The sequence below is a fragment of the Mastigoproctus giganteus genome, chromosome 5 (genome assembly GCF_048544385.1).
Source record: "Mastigoproctus giganteus isolate SK-2022 chromosome 5, ASM4854438v1, whole genome shotgun sequence".
Classification (NCBI taxonomy): Eukaryota; Metazoa; Arthropoda; class Arachnida; order Uropygi; family Thelyphonidae; genus Mastigoproctus; species Mastigoproctus giganteus.
This window is the reverse complement of record NC_143579.1, coordinates 208,254,243-208,276,727: the sequence shown is the minus strand read 5'-3', so window position 1 is coordinate 208,276,727 and position 22,485 is coordinate 208,254,243. Positions and strand designations below refer to the sequence as shown.

Here is a 22,485-nt window from a genome sequence, read left to right as displayed (position 1 = left end):
TCTACATATCATCTCAATTGGTAGTCTCAAGTATTATTTTTAACAGTGAAGTGTTTGTTTATTCTCTGTAATATCTCTCCGATCCACTCTGAATGTAAAAAATAGTGTTTTAACAATCAGTGCTGAATTTATTTCTATACAAATTAGACATCCATGGTGCATGACTTGGCAGTGCTGGTGATAGACCCCAATCCAGGGTCTATTACATTAATTATGGTCAGGATATTGAATGCCAATCATTGGACATCTTTTGAAAAAAAAAAAAAAAAAAAAAAAATAGCTATTTCTTGAATAAAAAGTTGTTTCTAGCATAATTATTTGAAATTTTTTCCCAGAACTGCTTCTGTCGGAAGTCTGTAAAAAATCTGTTTTTCTGTTTTTGGTGTACAAAATATATCCTGGTAATGCCTAATGGTTTAAGTTTGTGTTATGTTAGATCCTGTGTATAGGATTTTATTTTTATTTTCTAAATTTCAAATGGGATAACTGCTTACTCTATTCCTTCTCAGAAAAAAAAAAAAATTGCTGGTCCAATTATTTTTGCTCATATTTATTGATATTTTAATTTAATTCAACTAGATACAAGGCAGAATTAGTTTTTAGTAGATTCTTTTGTTCATTGATTACTTCATATTATTTTTATAGGTGCGATTATCAGTCTTGAAAGAAGAGAAGCGTCTCCTTATACGTCAACTGAAGTGTAAAATTAATAAAATTCGCCATTCTGATAAATATAAAGATGTTGCCACAGATCTTGCAACAGATGAGGATGAGGATATTGAAGAACAATTGAAAAAATTAGAAAATGAGAACCTCCTAACTCCTCAGCTGAATAGGAAACAAATGACAACAGATGGACTTCCATCATGTGGTAAGGATTTATCATCTCCCGCTTTAGCTTCCAGTCTGAATGCAACACTTGAAAAAAAAGGATTTATAGAAGAAGTCCTTTCTCAAATTGAACTTGAAAATGATTTAAACCAAAAGGAAACTAAGTTATCATCAGTTAAACCAAAAAAAGTGAGGCATATTGGAACTTGCTGTATTGCTCTTACAAGGGATGTTGGAGTTGGCCATGTTCCAGAACGTACTCGATCTGTGGGTGTTGGAGAAAATACAATATCTAAGGGTCGTGAATTATGTTCAAAATGTAATAAAACTATTCATAAGTCAGGAACTTCAACACCTGAATCATTGGACAGTGATTTAGAAACAGAGAGGAGTATCACTCATTTAGAGAATGAAGTGCCCTCTTGTTTAACATGTAAGAAATATGAGAGTAAGAAATTTGAATCCAAAGAAACAAATACAGAAAATGACAGAATTAAAAATGATGTTTTAAGGAAATTTCAACTTGGTAAACTTGAAAACTTGACATTTGATATCTGCAGCCAAACATCTATAGCTCCACTTTCACCATTCTGCACTAAATGTGAAGAGAAAACACTTAAAAAATATTGTACCATTGCTGTGGGTGACACCTGTCCACCTAAATCTGAATCAAAAGTTATCTCTGTTGCTACAGCTACAAATCCTATAAGAATGAGGGACAGTGTAACTGTGACAGACCTGAAAATGGGAAATATTATTATAAAACAAGAACTTGAAGCAAAGAAAAAATTATTAAGAAATCGAGGGACTGATTGCATCCCTCTTGTGAAAAATTCTGTAGGAGTTCAGGTAACCCAAAAAGTGAGAATGCGAGATGTAGCTACAACTTTTGAAGCACTTAATACTAATAATGTTAGTATTCAAGTGAATCATTATAGTAATATCAAAAATGAGAAAAATATAGTGACCGTTGGTGTTGGAGACGATGAAGTGAATTATATGTGCGAAAAATGTAGTAAAGTTAAACTATCTGTAGCAGTTGGAGATTTCTCTGTGAGTGATACATCTTGTAAAGTATGCTCCCAAAGAAAGAAAATGTTGAAAACAGTTGGAATAGGTAATTCTACAATTAATGAGTCATATTGTGAACGCTGCAAGGGTATCAAAAAGAGAACTGTAGGTTCTGGTATTTGTTCAGTAAGTGATTCTTTCTGTGATAAGTGTGAACTTCGTCAGACTGAAACTATTGGTGTTGGAGACTTCAAAATTGACAAAACCTTTTGTGACAGATGTGCATTGAAACATTATAAGGATGCAAGTGTTGGAGCCAAACCTTTGGAAATGCATTCTATAGGTATAAATACAAAATTAGACTCTTCTAGTAGTCTAAGCTTAGCTAGTAGTCAAAGCAACTTTGGTGTAAAATTATGCGACAAATGTAGCACTGCAATTGAGTCTGTTGCTCATGACTTTGTAGAAAAGAATACCTCCGAACCTATTAGTCATCATCCTGCTACCTCCCGCATCCCCCGTCTTACTATACCTACAACAACTGCTGCAGTAACAACTACAAAAACTATGGTGTCTGAATCAAAGCAAATAAGTTCACATGTAAAACAAGCATCCTCAAGTGTTACAGTAAAACAACTTGTGCAGTCAAAAAGTTCCTATTTGACAGAGTCATCTGTTGCAGGAGTAAGTTTCAAAAATCCTCATGCACGATTAGCCACAGAAGTTTCAGCAACTCATAAGGTGATATCAGAAACAGAGACAAAGAAAGAAATGTAAGTTGTTTTTTTTTCTCCCCTTAATATTTCATTGTAAAACAATTTTTGTTGTTATCATATATTATATGACAACATATATTGTTATATTTGTTGTTTAGTATTTAAAAAATGTTCAATTTATGATTAAATAAACATCAGGAAAAATCACTAGAGACTTTAGTTCATGAATATCAGTGGCAGAAGTAGCTCTGAGTTATCAAGCCTATGGTTGTATGTCATTGATCATACTTTGGGAATGAAAGTTGGATTTCATTGAAAGTTGTCATCCTTCCACACTGTGGAAAATGTTTTGGTTTGATTCCTACCTAGGGGATGAACTCTTGTGGAATTTTTCTCACATAATCAAGTTAGTTGGTCTTTGGACAAGAGTTGTGCTTTTTTTCTCCTAGAGACATGTTTTTCATCCTGAAAAACAAGCAAGCTGCCCATAGACTACACACAGTTTACAGACTTGATGTGCTGACGTTTCAGTCCTTAGCACAAAATCTAAAATAACTAACCATTTCAAAGAGTCTGCTTGAAATGGTTAGTTATATAACTTATATACAAAGGCGGTTGGTAAGTAACAAGTTAAATTCTGTTCATGCAACAACATCCACATCCTGTGTTATCTTTATTGTTCTACTTAAGTAACTGATTTTATTTTAAAAAAAGTAACTTTGTATAGTCATGAGTAAGTGACTAAATCCACCTGAGATTATTAAGAATTTGAATAATGTGCTGTATGGTTAAAAAAAATATGCAATTATTTGCTGTACATATCAAACTCATCAAATTTGCTAAATGAAAAAAATGCTAATTAAAGCTATTGATTTGCATTTAGTACGTCATAACAAGAATTTTAAATTCTCGTTAAAATTTAAATTAAAATCATATGAATATTAAAATTATTAAAAATGCTTATTTTACAGAATAGTTATTTTATAGCATTTGATCTTTTAGCTAAATTTTATATATACTGTTATAGTGAAACTTTGATGTTTTTAAAAGGGATCATAACAACTGAATATAAAATTTAAGAAATGATAACTCTACTCCAAAAAAAAGTGTGTGTGTGTGTGTGTGAGAGAGAGAGAGAGAGAAGGAATAAGTAAAGGAAAGGGAGAGAAAAATAAAGAAAAAAAGTTCAAGGACTAGGACACTGATAATTAGGAAAACCCAACATCCATGTAATATTTTAGTTTAGTGATAGAAGTAATGGAGAGAAAGGTAAATAAAAGAGTGAATAAATAGAAAAGGAATAAAAAAGGAGTAATGAAATAAAATAAGTCAAAGTAAAAAAATAATTTTATATAAATACACTATTAGTAAATTAATAAGAGGAGTTTTCCTCAATGTAGTACGTAGAATCGTTTTGAATATTTTCGTTAGATTCTTTTAATTGCGTTAATTTGAATTTTAATTGTTTTAAATTGATTTTTAATTGTGTTAAATTGATTATTTAATTATTTATATTTTACTTTAATGTACCGGTAAGTTGGCGGTTTTTTCCGTTTTAATTTCTGGAGGGTATCATACGGAAGTGTTCTACATACTACATTGAGGAAAACTCCTCTTATTAATTTACTAATATTATTATCAACGTAGAACATATTGAGTATTACAGCTCTGATTCATACTATCTAATAAATACACTAGAAAAGAATAGTCACAACTTACAACCTTGTTGTCTTCTTCAAAGTGTTAACCATCACAATTACAGGAAAAGACAACAATATATTCTCAAGATTATAGGAAAAGAAAACAGTATACTGTTGTCCTTTCCATAGACTTACAACAATTTAATAATAACATAATTCATGAGCAGAATAATATAAATTTGACCTCTAGGTCTATTGCTCTGGATAGTTCCTCGTGACATGTTTGTAATCTTTACATGTACAGAATATGCACACTTCACAGAGTAAATCACTATCTAATGCTTCCCACCTGGATTCTCATGAGATATATTTGTGTACACCCTGCAATAATTTTTTCACTAATTTCAACAAATGTAATAATAAACTGCCTTACTTGTCCGTATATGCACCATGGCGCCTCTAGCCAGGTGGGCAGGAACAGTAGTGCGTAGCACACGCTTCTTGATTAGACCGGGGTTTGAGCCCGTGACCACCAAATACGGAGGATGCAGAAGGTCAGGGAATGACCACTGCATATCCCTAGCCCAGATAAAGGGTGAGGGTTGGTGTCAGGAAGGGCATCTGGCCGCAAAAATTTCATGCAAAAGCAATAAAAAACGCTGACCCCATATATAATGGGAAAAAGCGATGAAAAAAAAAACTTGTCTGTATATGCACCCTCAGCACCACACTGATAATTCAACAGCACTAATTTTTGCAAATTGCATAATTTATTCTACTGTATTATCTGCCATACGTATAATATCAAATATATTCGAAAACCAGCAATAAATTACACTTAAAATTTAGTTTACATAGATCAAATATTAATATTTTTGGCAAAAATAATAATACAGGAACTCCCTAAGTGACATAAGAGATGCATTCTGCAGAATGCTAAGTGTGAGAATTTCCCCCATGCTTGTGCAGCACTCGCAACTGTGCTCGCTGAATTGGTTGAATCAAAAAAGAAATGTTCAACGAACATGTAAATAGAATTATTTATTGTATTTATTCAATTTATCTCATGACAGGAAAAATTACAAAAGCGTGCAATTTAAAAAAAATTTCAAAATTATAAAATTACAAAAAAGAGAGGAGACAGGCATAATGTCAGTAAGTTTTACCTCTCGAGCATCGTTGCCAGAATTGACGTCTTCAGCTGATAAGTACACCACTGTGGAGGTTGAGGACTGTGGAGATTTAGAAGGGGTCGGCTGCTCAACCTTACGAAAGAACATATTAATGGATGACTGGACGGTGGTTTTTTCTTTTCATCGTAGATTTCTTTGTAGAGCAAACATATCATTTACCCCACTGTTAACTTTTAAGACTCATTTGCTGTCAGGCTCCATCTTCTCAAACCTAACCATTGCCAATGCAATCTTGCAAAATGCCATTGCCATCTCTCTGGTGATGAAGTGTCTCGGCTCCTCATTTGGTTCATCTTGAGCTTCATCAGCATTTTCTTCTTTCGCTATCACTGACTTAGAAAGGCTAAGAATTGGGCATACACACCTCACTCACCTGTATCTATTAATGAATGACAGTGCTCCCAATGTACATCTTGTCATGTACAACTGACCATTTGCCATTTGTTAGTGGACTGTCCCCACTAATACACAGTTAATACACAGTCATCAATAAATTTATTGCAGATTTTTGGAGATGATCCTAATAAAACAGAATTATTTACTTTCCTAAATTGTATAGGAATATATCATAAAATATAGTTATTATTTCATATTCACCATTATAAAGACACAATATGGCCCTAGCAGCCTATGTGTCTTTAAACTCAACAACAACTATTGCTGCCTGCAAGTTAATAAGTTCTTCATTAGATAATTCCTTCTCTTCTTCCTAACTTCTCCATGTCTTTGGCAACAACCTCCAACTGAAGTAGCTCTGCAACCTCTATAATCTTATCTGTAACCTCTTCATATGATTTGTCTTTTTCAAATCCTTTAAAGCCTTTTACGTGGCGTGGGCATATTTTCTTCCATGTAACTTTTAGTAATTTCCACTCAGGCCTTATTAATGTTTAAGATGGCGTGATAAATATTGTAAGATTTCCAAAAGTCTCAATGTAAAATTTTTTTCATTGTCTACTGCAGACAATGCCTGAGCAAATGTTGTGGATAAATAGTATGCTTTTAAATTCGAAATAACACCCTGATCCATAGGTTGGATGAATGAAGTCATGTTTGGCAGTAGAAATATGACATTCACATTCGAATTGAAATCATCTAGATGCATAGGATGTCCAGGAGCGTTATCTAATAGAAGCAAAATCTTGAAAGGAACGTCGTTGTCTTTACAATATTTTTCAACCAATATTTTTCAATGAAGCAGCATTTAAACCAATCCTCAAAAAGATATTGTTATCCATTCTCTCTGGTTCGATTGGAAATGCATGGGTAGGGTGGCTTTATTGATGCCCTTAAATGCACGAGGATTTACAGACAAGCAGTGGTTTTAATTTGTAATCTCCCGCTGCATTAGCCCCAAGCAAGAGTGTGGCCCTATCTTTTGATGCCTTGAAACCTGGCATTGTATTTTCCTCTTTGGCAATGTATGTTCGATCTAGCATTTTTTCCCAATACAGAGCAGTCTCGTCAATGTTAAAAATTTGCTGTGTTGAATAGCCACCTTCATCAATAATTTTTTCCAACACATCACAATATTTCTCTGCAGCTGCAGAATCGACACTGGCAACTTCACCGCCTACTTTAACGTTTTGGAAACCGGCACAATGCTTGAACCTATTAAACCACCCATTGCTTGCCATGAATTTGGGTTGGGGTTCGCCGTACTTATCCTTAATATCTTTATAAATACTTGTTGCTTTTGCTTGAATGGTCATTAGACTCAGGGACACTCATGTCTGAATCTGATTTTCCATCCATATTATTAATAGCTTTTCCATCTTCGATATAGCACCTGAACGCTGTTTTTTTGATCACTGTTGATCTTAAGTGCGTTGATCCTTTGGCATGTTCTTTTATGTGCACACTGTCCTTTAAAATAGTATTCACTGTTGAAGCAACGAGACCTAATACCCTTGCAATAAATGACAAACTTTGTCCTGCTTCTTACTTCTTAATCATTTCATCTTCATTTCTAAATATTTTTTTTCTTCATTTCGTTTCCTAGCACTACCACCACTTGCTCTTTCCATTGGTCCCTTTCCCTTCATCATTGTAATATGTAAATAGGAATAAAGAGAAGTTTCTGAAAATTTTGGTTTTTTTTATGATTGAAGATATCAGTGAAGGGGAACACATTTCACCATAATAGCGTAAAAACCCACACAATTGCAGTTATTGGTATTATTGCAAATGCAATAAGATCGAGTTTACTACCATTTTATAATTAGATGCACTAATGGAAAAGCCCAATAAACCGGAAAGTGCAAATTGTTTTTGTTTTATGGTCGTGACATCCAGAAACGTGCTTTAGAAAAATATCACAAAGGCATTCAAAATTGATTCTTATAACGGGAACCTTTGGATATAAGTTCAGATTAACTCCTAAAGTCAATTTTACTTCTTTTAAAAAACATCTATATTTAGACCTTTTTGGGATATTATATTTTCTTGGCTAATAAAAACAAAACCTCTGTGGAAGCCTTCCAAATGTGGATAAACATTTGGCATAACATTTGGATTCTCTTGGCATAACTTGGTCAACAATCAAGTTGCGGAAGAGGACAGTCGACAGATTTTTGGCTGCTGTAAAAGGATAAGTATTTTTAATTTTTACCGTATTCTTTGTTAATTAACATACTACATTGTGTTTTACAGAGATATTAAATAGTATGTTTAGTAGCATTCATTAACTTCTTATTTTGAATTTAACTAGTGATTTTTGGAAGTTACGATTCCCGGTGTTGGTGCCAATATTGTTAAAATAACATAACGTATATATATCTCGAACTGTGATAGCATAAGGTATAAAGTAAAACTAGGTAGCATAATACGAAGCACTCAATTAGGAATCGGTTACCTTATTATAGTATTGTCAATTAATCAAAAATATTATTAATCATATTAAATTCCATTGTTAATTAAATTGTGTTTAAACGGAAATCATGACTCAGACTACAGCTGCGAAGCAAAGATCACAGACAGGGGCGGACTTTGGCCTAGGCAGACTAGGCAACTGCCTAGGGCTTGTAATTTTTTGGGTCCGTAAAACGGTTTTATTATACATTTTTTTTCATTATTTTATTTTAAATAAATTTATAATGTTCCGCTTGTTTCACGCCAGTCAATCAAAGCATCTATGCACGCTATCTGGTGAATCATTGTGTATACCAACGCCTGGCACACTATACATGATGATTCACCAGATAGCACTAGTCGCACATTGATTAGGTAGATTTAGTTACTTAATCAATGCCTCTGTTGTACGCTGGCATGAACTATTTGATATAAGTTCTCTTGCTCAGAATAATCACCTGAGAGGGCATAAATTCAAATTGAGAAAAGACAGATGTAGGATAGACGTGAGGAAATTTGCCTTTAGCCAGCGGGTGGTTGGTTGGTGGAATAAACTTCCATCCCTTGTCGTGGAAGTTGATAGCCTAAATAAGTTTAAGGCTCAGCTGGACAGGTATTTCGAACGAACAGAGGGGTGAAGTGGAAGTGGTTATTTTTTATTTATTTATTTTTATTTTTATTTTTTTTTTTTTTGGCTGATGCTGCATAAGCTTGCTTTCTTGCATCAAATGCCTCTACTAATGCTAAAATGCTAATGCTGAAGTTGGCAACTTCAATAATAGAGTTCAAATGTATTTTTATATTTAGTAATAGAAAACTTTTTTAACCCATTCAACAGTATCCTCCATTACAATTTCTGAAAGGTGGCAACCATAGGTGGGGCTCAAAATGAGAATCTTGCCTAGGGCCCGATTTGTCCTTAGTCTGCCACTGATCACAGACTAGTGAAAGTGCTGTGACTTGGGAGAGAAAAGAAGGGGGAGATTCTCCAATGCATCACAGTCTCAAAAAATCTGCGAAATGTGAAGTGTTTGCCAACTTTTCTAAAACAGGACGTGATCTAGCCAAGGAGGATGCCTTTGTGTGTACTAGGTGCCTAGAGTGTAAAGAAATTAGGTGCCAACTGAGTGTTCTGATGGGCGTCTAAGAGAGCTTGAGATGTAGGATAAATGTCCTCGAAGAAATTAATATGAGGGGCCCATCAAGCTCTCAGCTGCCCAGCTCAATGGCAGAGCTCACTTCTGTGCATCAGGCAACACAGAAGCAATCTCCAAGGCAGAATGCACTGGTTTCAAAGGAAGTAGTTATTGTTGGTGACTATTGTCAGGGAGATGGGGAATATACTATGCAAGAAGGATAGGTGGAACAGGACCAGGGTATGTCTGCCAGGGACAAAAGTTGATGATGTTGTAGAGCAGATATCATCTTTTAAGGGCACAAAAGGTGATATTTTTGTACTTGTTGGCACTAATGACCTAAGGAGTAAAAGATCTGTACATTTACTTAACAAGTACAGGTCAGTGTTGAAAAACGTTGCGAGTTAGGGTTAAATTTGAAAATGTTTGCAATCCTGCCAAGACACGATAGGAGGGAGTATGTGATGAGAGCCTTGTCAATCAATTCGGCCCTGGCGAGACTGTGCAAGGCTCATGGGGGCAGAATTTTTTTCAGCGTAGTCTGTGCTTGCTAACAGGAGAGACTGCTTCTACAGGGATGCAATACACTTAAATAGAAAGGGTACAAGAATATTTGCTGATGCTATCAAGGCAGTGTTAGAAGGGTCGGAAAACTGCTAGCTTGGAGGGATACACAGACTAAAAGTTTAACAGTGGCCGCAGGCAGAGGCAAAAGTGATTCTATCATTGCTTCTTGATAGAATCACTTTTCTATGAGCAGCAGCCTGGAAAGCAAGGTGCTGGAGATTTCCAGGACTGCTGGGAGTCAGTAGAACAAATAAACGCACGGGCTATGTTAGGGTGACTAAGAGTAGAAACAGGTGTATGTATACAGTAAACCCCCGCTATTCGCGGTTTCACATATTCGCAATCGCTGATTTAACATAAAATGAAACCTAAAAAATTTTAATTTTAAATCGCTGTGAACATTTTCTGCCTTAAAAAAACATGGGCGTGGCTAAAATTATCTTTCCCAGTCAAAACAGTGCTCAGTGGGTGGGGGGAGAGGGGTGACAAAATCGCGAGCATGGATGTTTCTCGCTAATCCTTGTTCAGTATGTGTTATGTGCTTGTCATGGAAGGTTTCGTCGTTTGCTTTTAATTTATACGCTTATAAATTAATAAATTTATCAATTTTTAAATTTATATGCTTACAAAAGTGATAAATCTACCGTTTTGCAGTTTAAAACAGACTTTTGAGTGTGTTAACGGAAGAAAGTGACTTTATTGTGGACAAATTCTTTGTAACCCGTACAAAAATATGGCTATGAATAACATGGGAAATGTGAAAATATCAAAGAAGGTGATGACATTAGCGAATAAAATTGAGTTATTAGACAAAATTTCTAATGGTGAAAGTGTCTCCTCAGTGGCAAAACATTATAAAATCAATGAGTCAACGGTACGATCAATCAAAAAATCGAAAGAAAAAATCCACTGTAGTGTCCGTGAAAATGCGTTCAAAAATTTGCTCTGTAACTCGTGATGTTAAATTAGAAAAGATGGAAAAGGCTTTAAATCTGTGGATAGAAGACCGAACTCAAAATAAAATTCCGTTAAGTTCACTCATCATTAGTGAAATGGCAAAACTCCTTTATCAACACTTTAGCGAAACTGGTGATAGCACCGGCGGGATAAGTTTTTTAGCTAGCAAAGGCACTGGTTTGAAAGATTTGTTTGAAATTTCTAATAAATATTACATTTAATATTAAATTGTTTCTTATTTTCATTTTGTTGCTGTATGCTTGCATTTCACTATGTACTGTCTATGTACATAGTCATATTATGAAGGTACATATAATACATACATAGACACAATTTTAGACTAGTTTTTCTTATATATTTCATACTTTGGAACGGAACCCCTTTATTACTATGGGAGCCATAACTCAGTATTCGCGACATTTCTCAGGAACGTAATCCCCACGAATAGCGGAGATTTACTGTACTTGCATTTACACAATGCTAGGAGTATAGTTAATAAATTTGATGAGCTTGAAGTGCTAGTCAAGACATCAAAGGCAGATATTGTGGAGATATCAGAGACATGGTGTCACACAGACATAAACAGTGCAGAATTGGAATTTGGGGAGTACAATATGTACAGAAAGGATAGACAGGAGAGGACGGGTGGATGGGGGTTATGCTGTTAGTTAAGAAACACACAAAATCCAAGAAAGTGCATCTAATTGATGTTGGTGGATAATGCAATGTTGAGTCTGTTTGGTGTGACATAAGCACTGGGAAAGGAAACATGAGAGTAGGAGTGTGTGTGTTATAGGCCTAATGAATCTGATGAGTATAATGAGCAATTGTGCAGAGAAATAGAGTTGGCCAGTAAATCAGAATGTCTTATAATGGGGGATTTGAACTTTCCAGATATTGACTGACTGGAACATGTGGGTTGGTCACTCGCACACTAGCAAGTTTTCTACAGCAACACGTTTGAAAGGTAACCAGGAGTAATACTCTTGAGCTGATTATCAGTTGTGATTATTCTTGCATTAAGAATTTTCAGATGAAGAACCACTGGGTGACAGTGATCACAATGTACTTATGTGGGAATTACTTAAAGATGTAATTACCATCAAGGTTAGAGGGAAGGGCTTTTGATTTCGTAAAGGTGACTACAGGAGTCTCAGACAGTTCTTAAATTCTGTACAGGGGGATCAACTAATGATGTTACTAACATTGAATTCTAAATGGTAAGCCTTCAGGGACTTAATTTTGGAGGCTACTAGGCTTTTCATTCCAACTAAGAAATATTGTTCAAGGTTTAGGCCTAAATGGATGTCAGATGAATTAATGAGGCTCGTGGCAGAGAAGAAAAATGTTATGAGATTCATATAAATTATCAGGTGACACAGAAGCCTCTGGCAGATATAAACTAGTCTGTAATCAAGTCACAAAGGAGGTTAGGCAGGCGAAGGCAGATTATGAGAAATCCTTGGCACAGGATGCAAAGAAAAACATCAAAGAGTTCTTTACTTATGTAAACTCCAGAAGGAAGGGAATGAACCGATTGGACCACTTATCATAGATGGGTTGACTACTGATGATCATGCTAAAGTAGCTGATAAGCTGAATGAGTATTTTGCATTTACATTCACACATGAGGAGTTATTCAATGAGGGAGTGCCAGAAGTTTATCAAACACTAACAGGGAGCTAAGTGATTTTGTAAAAACTGAGAGCAAAGTGAAGGAGAAATTGTTGAAGTTAAACATAAAAAGGGCACATGGGGTGGACGGAACCTATCCAGTTATATTAAAGGAGGCAGCAAAGAAATAAGAAAACTCTTAGCCATAATTATCAGAGGTTCCTTGGACCCAGGGGAGGTCCCTATGGACTGGAGGTGTGCAAATATATCACCAATTCACAAAGGGGATTCAAACGTGACACAAGCAACTATAGACCTGTTTAACTTGTGTTCCATTATTCCAGGTTATAATGGAATAACTGGTTACAGAAGCATTGCAGGATCATCTAGACAAGGCTGCAGTATTAGTTAATACACAGCATGAGTTTGTTAAAGGGAGGTCTTGTCTGACCAATTTTATTGCATACTATGATGTGGTCACAAAGGATCTGAATGCCAAAAATAATTTTGATATCATATACTTGGATTTCAGGAAAGCTTTTGATACTGTTGCACATGGAAGACTACTGTACAAATTGGAGAGGTATGGCATTAAGGGTAAGTTGCTACAATGGGGAAAGGATGGTTGAGTGGGAGACAACAGAGAGTGGTAATCAATGGACACTGCTCTTCGTGGACAAATGTTATTAGTGGAATTCCCCAGGGTTCAGTGTTGGGCCTATTGTTTTGTATATTTATTAATGATATTGATGGTATATCAGGATTAATGTCCAAGTTTGCAGATGATACAAAGGTTGGCTCGGTTTTTAACGACAGTAAGCTACTCCAACTGGATCTAGATAAGTTGAGCAAATGGGCTGAGAAGTGGCAACTGAAGTTTTAACATTAACAAATGCAAAGTACTGCATATGGGTAGCTGTAGCCGAAGAGAAATGTGCCAACTGTGTGGTACTACATCAGGGAGTGGAAAGTGAAAAAGACCTGGGGATAATTGTGCAGTCAAATATGAAGTTTGCTGAGCAATGCAGATGGACTGCCAGGGCAGATCATGGAGTCTTGTCAATGATATATAGGAATTTTGCTAGCAGGGACAGGGAGTTGATTATCCCATTATAGAAGGCAATGGTCAGGCCAAACCTAGAGTACTGTGTACAGGTCTGGAGGCCTCGTTTTAGGAAGGATGTAGAGTTGCTAGAACGAGTACAAAGAAGCGGAAAAAAGGGGTGCTCTTACCAAGAAAGGCTTAAGTTCTGAAAATGGCAGTGCCTGAAAGTAGGCACCTGCGAGGTGATCTGATTGAGGGGTATAAGGCCTTGAGCAAGCTGAATGGTGATGGGATTCTTCCTCTTGCTCAGATTAAGAACCTGAGGGGGCACAGTTTCAAATTGAGGAAAGACAGCTGTAGAATAGATGTGCAGAAATTTGCCTTTAACCAGCAGGTAGTTGATTGGTGGAACAGACTTCTATATTTTGTTGTGGAAGTTGATAGCCTAAATAAATTTAAGGCTAAGCTGGACAGGCAATACTGATTCTGCATAAGCTTGCTTTCTTGCATCATATGCCTCTACTAATGCTAATGCTAAATACTGTTTTCTTTGATCTAAATGATAATTGTTCTTACGCTTACTCTAAATCTCTGCATTATAAAACTGTCATATTTATGATTTTGCCAAATTAAAGTTCAATTACAAAATCTGCAGGAACATTTTGTTTTACCCCTGTTGATAAAGCTTCCAGTAACTTTGCTTTCATATAAAGCTTTTTATGCAAACATCCTAAAAAAAAAAAAATTTCAAATCCTTTATATATTAAAAAATCCTCTATATATTAAAGAAGGCAGCAAAGGAAGTAAGCAGCCCCTAGCCGTGATTAAGAGGACATCCTTGAACTCGGGAGGTCCACTTGGACAGGAGATGTGCAAATGTATCCACAATTCACAAAGGGCGATCGAAAGTTGACACAAGTAACCATAGACCTCTTAGTTTAACTTGTGTTCCGGGGAAAATGATAGAATCATTGGTTAAAGAAGCACAACAGGATCATCTAGACAAGACTGCACTTATAGTTCAGACACAGCATGGATTTGTTTAGGGGAAGCCTTATCTGACCAATTTGATTGGATACTGTGATGTGGTCACAAAGAAATTGGATGCAAAAAATAATTTTGACATCATATACTTGGATTTTCTGAAGATTTTTGATACTGTTGCACATGAAAGATTATTGTACAAATTGGAGCAGTATGGCATTAAGGGCAAGTTGCTACAATGGATAAAAGGATGGTTGAGTGGGAGAAGACAGAATGGTAATCAATGGACACTGCTCATGGAATAATGTTATTAGTGGAGTTCTCCTGAGGTCCGTGTTGGGCCCATTATTTTCTGTATTTATCAATGATGTTGATGAAGGTATATCGGGTTTATATCCAAGTTTTCAGACAATATAAATGTTGTTAGAGTTGTTAATGACAGTAAGGATGGTATGCTACTGCAATAGGATCTCAAAGTTGAGCAGATGGGCTGAGAGGTGGCAACTGAAGTTTAACATTGACAAATGCATCGGCATATGGGTAGCAGTAACTCCAGAGTAGCATTAGTAGAGGCATATGATGCAAGAAAGCAAGCTTATGCAGCATCAGCAAAAAAAAAAAAAAAAACTCTCCCATTTCACCCCTCCGTTTGTTCCAATTACCTGTCCAGCTCAGCCTTAAATTTATTTAGGCTATCAACTTCCACAACAAAGGATGGAAGTCTGTTCCACCAACCAACTACCTGCTGGCTAAAAGCAAACTTCCGCACATCTATCCTACATCTGTCTTTCCTCAAATTTGAATTTATGCCCTGTCAGGTGATTATTCTGAGCAAGAGGAAGAATCCCATGAGCATTGAGCATGCTCAAACCATTCAAGGCTTTATACACCTCAATCAGATCACCTCACAGGTGCCTAGTCTCCAGACGTAATTTGAAATTTAAGCCTTTCATCGTAAGAGCAACCCTTTATCCCATTCACTAATCTTGTTGCCCTTCTCTGTACTCGTTCCAGCAGCTCTACATCCTTCTTAAAATGAGCCCTCCAGACCTGAATACAGTACTCAAGGTGTGGCCTGACCATTGCCTTATACAAAGGGATAATCACCTCCTTATCCCTGCTATAAAAATTCCTGTATATCATTGACAAGACACTATGAGCTACTCCTGCAGACCTTCTGCGCTGCTCAGAAAACTTCATATCTGCTTGCACAATTACCCCCAGGTCCTTTTCATTCTCTACTACTGTCAGTGTAGTACCACAGAATTGATACGTCACTCTGGGGTTACTGCTTCCCATATGTAGTACTTTACATTTGTCAATGTTACACTTCATTTGCCACCTCTAAGCCCATCTGCTCAACTTTTCTAGATCCTGTAGCAGCAGCGTACTCTCATTAGCATCCTTATCAACCCTGCCAACCTTCGTATTATCTGCAAACTTGGACATTAAGCTTGATATACCATCATCAATATCATTTTTAAATACAGAAAACAACAATGGACCCAACATGGAACCCTGAGGGACTCCACTAATAACATTAGTCCACGATGAGCAGTGTCCATTGATTACCACTCTCTGTATTCTCCCACACGATCATCCCCCATGATCATCCAACCACCAGCACCTAACGAAGCGGTTATGCTATTCTACTCTGGTGGTGAGAAACGAGAAGCAGGAGTGGGCTTTATGGTCGATGCTCAGGCCACCAGTAATGTGATCGCTTTCCAACCAATATCGGACCGCCTGGCAGTCCTTACTGTCAAGGGCACCATCAAGACCCATATTATCTCCGCCTATGCGCCAACTGAGACTAGCCTGGACCCGACCAAGAATGACTTCTACAACCAGCTCCAACATACGCTGGATTCAATTCCACAGACAGAAGTGATCATCCTCGCAGGGGACTTTAATGCCCACATTGGCGTGGACAGATCTGGTTGGGAAACAACAATGGGCAAGTTTGGCCATGGGAAGATCAATGACAACGGACTACGTTTGTTGTCCTTTGCCGCATCTAACAACCTGATCATTGGAAACAGCCATTTCCAGCACCCTCAAAAACATCAACTTACATGGCGAAATCCATCTGGCAAGGACTCAGCAATCCTGGACTACATTTTGATAAATGCCAAATTTCGCTTATCACTCATGGACGTTCGTGCCATGAGGGGACCTGATTGTGGATCTGATCACTACCTCATCCGGGCTAAGGTGCATCTCAAATTACGGCATGCAAAAAGATCATCTCGGTCAGCCAAGCTGGACTGGAGGCAGCTAATGAATGCTGCCAATAAACAGGCATATCAGATCGCCCTATCCAACCGCTTCGAGATGCTGGCCGTGCCCGAGGATATAAATGAAGAAGAAAAGCAGATCTCTAATGCCATCCTGGAATGTGCCAAGCCCCTATGTCCACCTGCCCGACGTCGAACGCAACCATGGATATCAGACGAGTGCCTTGACCTCGTGGACAAACGGAAACAGGCAAAGTTGGTCGACTTTGAACGGTACCGGCAGCTAAACCGAGAAGTCCGACAAAGAATGACAGCAGAAAGAGAAGCATACTGGAACCAAGTGGCAGACGATCTTGAAGTGGCGGCATCCAAGAACGAGTACCGCACTCTATACTGCACCCTCAGATGTCTGAGTGGAAAGACCAAATTGACTAGTGACAACATCAAGAATGCTGATGGGACCTTCGTGCGATCACCATCCGAACGCCTGCAACGGTGGAGTGAATTCTTCAAAGCTTTGTATAATCACGACCCACCTCAGGGACCACCAGCAACAGCACTCTCGATCGATCCCCCTGAGGTCTCCATGGTCGATGTTGAGCCTACAGTAGAAGAAGTGAAAGCAGCCATACAATCCCTGAAGAATGGCAGGGCACCAGGAGTGGACCAAGTCACCACAGAAGTGATCAAAGCCGGGGGAGATGTACTGCTTCGCCGACTACACTCACTCCTCAAAACCATCTGGTGCACTGAACAAATTCCGCTAACATGGAGGAAAGCCATTATCGTACCGATCCACAAGAAAGGTGATAACCGGGACTGCAAGAACTACCGTGGCATCAGCCTCCTTTCCATCATCGGAAAGGTCTTTATGAAGATCATCCAGTCAAGACTGCAAAAACATCGCGAGCAAACCAGTCGAGAAGAACAGGCAGGATTTAGACCCGGGCGAGGATGCTGTGATCAAATCTTTGCCATTCGTCAGCTGATGGAGGAGAGGATCCGGTGTGGACAGCGAACCGTCATTGTTTTCATTGACTTTAAGTCTGCTTTCGACTGTGTCCACCGGCCTGCCTTATGGAAACTACTAGAGGTTGAACATGTACCTCGAAAAGTCATCACACTCCTCCAAACTGCATACAACGGTTTAACCAGCCAGGTGCGCATCCAGAACGATTTATCTGAGGAATTTACCATCCAAACTGGAGTCCGCCAGGGGGATGTAGCCTCCCCGTTGCTTTTCAACATCGTGGTCGACGCCATTATGAGGCAAGCATTCAGAAACAGACAGGGCATACAATATGACAAGGATCACTATGTGACTGACCTGATGTTTGCTGATGATAGTGCTATCCTTGCCGGTAACGACGCTGAAGCCACGGACATCCTCTACGACATTGCCCGCATTGCCCGGCCATACAGTTTGAAGATCAATGCTGGTAAGACAAAGGCCCTGACAACAGATGGGTCGCAAGCCACCATCTATCTCGAAGGCATCCAGATCGAGCAAGTGCAGGACTTTAAATACCTTGGGTCGCTGGTCCAGGAGAAGAAAGTTGCATCCACCATGGAAATCCACAGCAGAATTGGACAGGCGGCCACTGCATTCGCCTCGCTCAAATGGTGTCTGTGGAAGAGGACCAACATTTCCACAAAGACTAAAATCCGACTCTTCCGGACTTTGATCCTGCCCATTCTTCTTTACGGATCGGAAACATGGATTTGTCTCAAGTTAGATTTGAACAAACTTGAGGTATTCCAAATGCGATGCCTGCGGCAGATCTTGGGCATCTCTCTTCACGACCGCATCACTAATGATACCATCCGTGCCAGATGCCAACAGCAACCAACCATTGCCGACCAAATCCAGAAGCGAAGGCTTAGATGGTTTGGCCACGTATGTAGAATGGGCACGAACAGAATACCATCCACACTCCTTTGGAGACAACGACCCACCCAATTGAGCATCCAACGGACCGCGCCTAGGAAAACGTGGGCCAAGCAAGTGGAAAATGACTTGAAGAGCCGACGTCTCGACCTTAACCAGGCTAGGACTGACACCATGGATCGTAAGGTATGGAAGAACATCACAGAGCAAGTTCGAAACCCTGCGGCACCTACAGCAGCATACTGGTTGCGTGGCCAACAGCCTCCCCCAGCTGCCAGCTAAGGACCAAAGAAGAAGAAGAAGTATTCTCCCACTCAACCATCCCTTTATCCTTAGCAGTAATTTGCCTTCAATGCCACACTGCTCCAATTTGTGCAGCAGTCCTCCATGTGGAACAGTATCAAAAGCCTTTCTAAGATCCAAATATATGATATCAAAGTTATTCCCTGCATCCAGTTCCTTTGTGACCACATCATAGTATCCAATCAAATTGGTCAGGCAAGACTTTATCTTAACAAAACTATGCTGTGTCCGAGCTATAACTGAAGTCTTGTCTAGATGATCCTGCAGTGCTTCTTTAACCAGTGCCTCCATTAATTTTCCGGGAACAGAAGTTAAACTAACAGGTCTATAATTACTTGTGCCACCCTCTGATCCTCCTTTGTGAATTGGGGTCACATGTGCACATCTCCAGTCCATGGGTACCTCCCCTGAGTCCAAAGAAGCTCTCATAATTATGGCTAAGGGTTTGCTTACTTCCTTTGCTGCCTCCTTTAATATCACTGGATAGATCCCATCCACCCTAGCTGCCTTTTTTATGTTTATCTTCAACAATTTCTCCTCCACTTTCCTCTTAGTTATTAAAAAATCATCTAGCTCACTGCCAGAGTTTAACTCACCTCTGGCATTCCCTTCCCTGAATAACTCCTCATGAGTGAATGTAGATGCAGAATACTTATTTAGTTTGTTAGCCACCTGAGCAGGATAATCAACAGTTGAGCCATCAATATCCAATGGACCAATCTGATTCAACCTTTCCTTCAAGAGTTTACATAATTAAAGAACTCTTTGTTGTTTTTTATTATTATTATTATTATTAGCCATATGGTACAAGGAAGCCTGAGGCTTATGCTGCACCAGCCAAAAAAAAAAAAAATTCCCGAGTTACCCTACTGTGTGTGTGTGTGTGTGTGAGAGAGAGAGAGAGAGAAAGGTATCACCAAGAAAGAGAAGAATGATGATATCCAGCTCAGGACCCTGGGTTTGCCAAGCCCATACTCACCAGATGTGAGCCCCCGGGGTTACTTTGCATCCTTCCAAGGATTTCTCATAATCTGCCTTTGCCTTCCTAATTTCCTTTGTGACTTGGTTACAGACCAGCTTATATCTATCGTAAGCTTCCATGTCACCCATTAATTTATGTATCCCATGCATTTTTCTTCTCTGCCCTATGTCTCATTAGTGCATCTGACATCCATTTAGGCCTAAACCTTGAACAGTATTTCTTAGTTGGTATGTAAATCCTAGTAGCTTCCAAGATAAATTCTTTGAATGCTTCCCATTTTGAATTTGCTGTTGGTAACATCAGTCTGTTCCACCGTTTAGAATTTAAATACTGTCTCAGACCACCGTAGTCACCTTTACGAAAGCAAAAACCCTTGCTGTTATGAAGATAGGTTTAAGTTCTGCAAATTGCAGCGTATGGAGACTAGGCATGTGCAAGTTGATCTGATTGAGGTATATAAGGCCTTGAATGGTTTGAGCACACATCAGTACTGATGTGATTCTTTCTCTTGCTCAGAATCTGCATCTGAGGGGGCATAAATTCAAATTGAGGAAAGACAGTTGTAGAATAGATGTGCAGAAATTTGCATTTAGCCAGCAGATGGTTGATTGCTGGAACAAACTTTTATCTATCGTTGTGGAAGTTTGACAGCTTAAATAAATTCAAGGGTCAACTAGACAGACTTTTAGAGTGAATGAACGGGTGAAACAGGAAGGGTTCTTTTTTCCTTTTGGGCTGATGCTATATAAGCTTGCTTTCTTGCATCATATGCTTCTACTAATGCTAATGCTATTTTTAGACTTACATGCCAGTAACATTGAAATATTCAAACCTTTGACTTTCATAGCTCCTTCACCAGTATTATTCTACTTAATTCAAAAACAGTTCTACAGGAATTATATCAGAAGTATAAACATGAAATTAAATGTAATGCCGCACATTGGAATAATCTTGATAACCTTTATATCTTCAATAACTTTTCTTCAATAGTAATATTCTTTTATCAGAAAATCTAGGGAACACCTATGAGCAGTCCGTCTTCATGTGTCATTGCTAACTTGTATCTCTGCTGGTTTGAAATCTCTTTCCCACAGGACACATCTTCTATTTAGATACGTAGATAATTTTTGTAAACTGAACTGTCCAAATTTTTCCGATTTTGCTGATCTATAGACCCAGGAGCTTATCTTGGAAAAAACTAATTTTTGCAACCAAAATGCCAATTACTAAGACTTGAAGGTTAGTATTGATAATGCACATACTATTATTAACTTTAAAATAAACATGATGTCTTCACTTTTGAGGTGATTAATTTTTTTCACTGATTATCCAACATCTTTAAAAGTATTCTCTCTCTCTCTCTCTCTCTCTCTCTCTCTCTCTCTCTCTCTCTCTCTCTCTCTCTCTCTCTCAATGTATCAGGATTGCTGCCTATTGTAATGATTCTAATATTGCTGTTTCTAACATTTAAAAATTGTATCTTAAACTCATTGGCAGTTCTTTCCCTTTGTCTTATTTGCAATATCTTTCATAAAGCTCTTAATAATATTAATTTAAAAATTTTTTTTGCAAGATCGTATCCATTTAAAGCAGATTTCTTACTAAATTTACATAACATTTGTCCAACTAGATCTTAATTTCAGCATATTGTTTCAGTTAATTTTATTTGCCATTTCTCATTTTCTAGGCTTGTACATTCTGTAAATATCATTCATTGTATAACTATGTATGATCCTTGATACAATGTTTATCCCTCCTTTTAATTTTTTTTCCACTTATTAGTTTATTATTTTCCCTACTTTCACACATTTTTCCCTGTATTTTATATTTGTGATTCTTACTCTCAGAACTCTGTTCAAGGTCCTGTGTATAGGAATGGGATTTGTGACCCGAGATTACCTGAGCCTTACTATTTCGTTACATCATTCCCTCTACTTTTTAATATTCTGTATTCTTCCTCTTATTTCTCATGAGCCATTTGTTTTACAAATGCGCATTGAGAAACTACTTTCTTCCTATATCAACTTTTTTTACTTTCACAGAGTTCAAAGTTTTTAGCACTTTTTCTTGCTGCTTTTTTGTTAGTTACTTTCTCATTTTTGCTCAGTTGTATTTATCATGAATTTAATTTCTCTCTCTGTTTTTTTTTTTTTTTTCGCTAAAGGTCACTAGTCCGCACTTTTAACCATCTCCAGTTTTGCTTTCTTTTTCACACTAACACCATTGACATTTTGCTGTGAGTTCTTCATCTGTTGTATATGCTTTATCTTAGTTGTATTTGCATTCTCTGTAGTGTCAGCTGTAACCTGTGTGCCAACTACATATTTCTACCCCTTTATTCATCCGTTTTGGCTTAACTTCATTATTGCTGATTTTTTTAAAATTTAATCTAAAAGTACTCATAATTTTCATTAATTATTTACTTTAATTTTGATTTTTGGCATCTTTTTCCTACAATCTTGATGGTTTGACACCTTGAAAAAGGTGTCAAACGACAATATTATACGACAATATTCTTATAAAGTGTATTT

At 37.7% G+C, this 22,485-nt stretch overlaps 1 protein-coding gene across 1 annotated transcript in view; it reads left to right on the top strand.

Moving 5' to 3' along the window:
* Positions 1–22,485, top strand: part of LOC150086046 (uncharacterized) — a 195,246-nt gene that overhangs the window by 115,823 nt on the left and 56,938 nt on the right. The window contains exon 6 of the mRNA XM_090374343.1: positions 646–2,615. Within this exon, the coding sequence (XP_090230469.1) occupies positions 646–2,615 (1,970 nt within the window). The remainder of the gene's footprint in view (positions 1–645; positions 2,616–22,485) is intronic.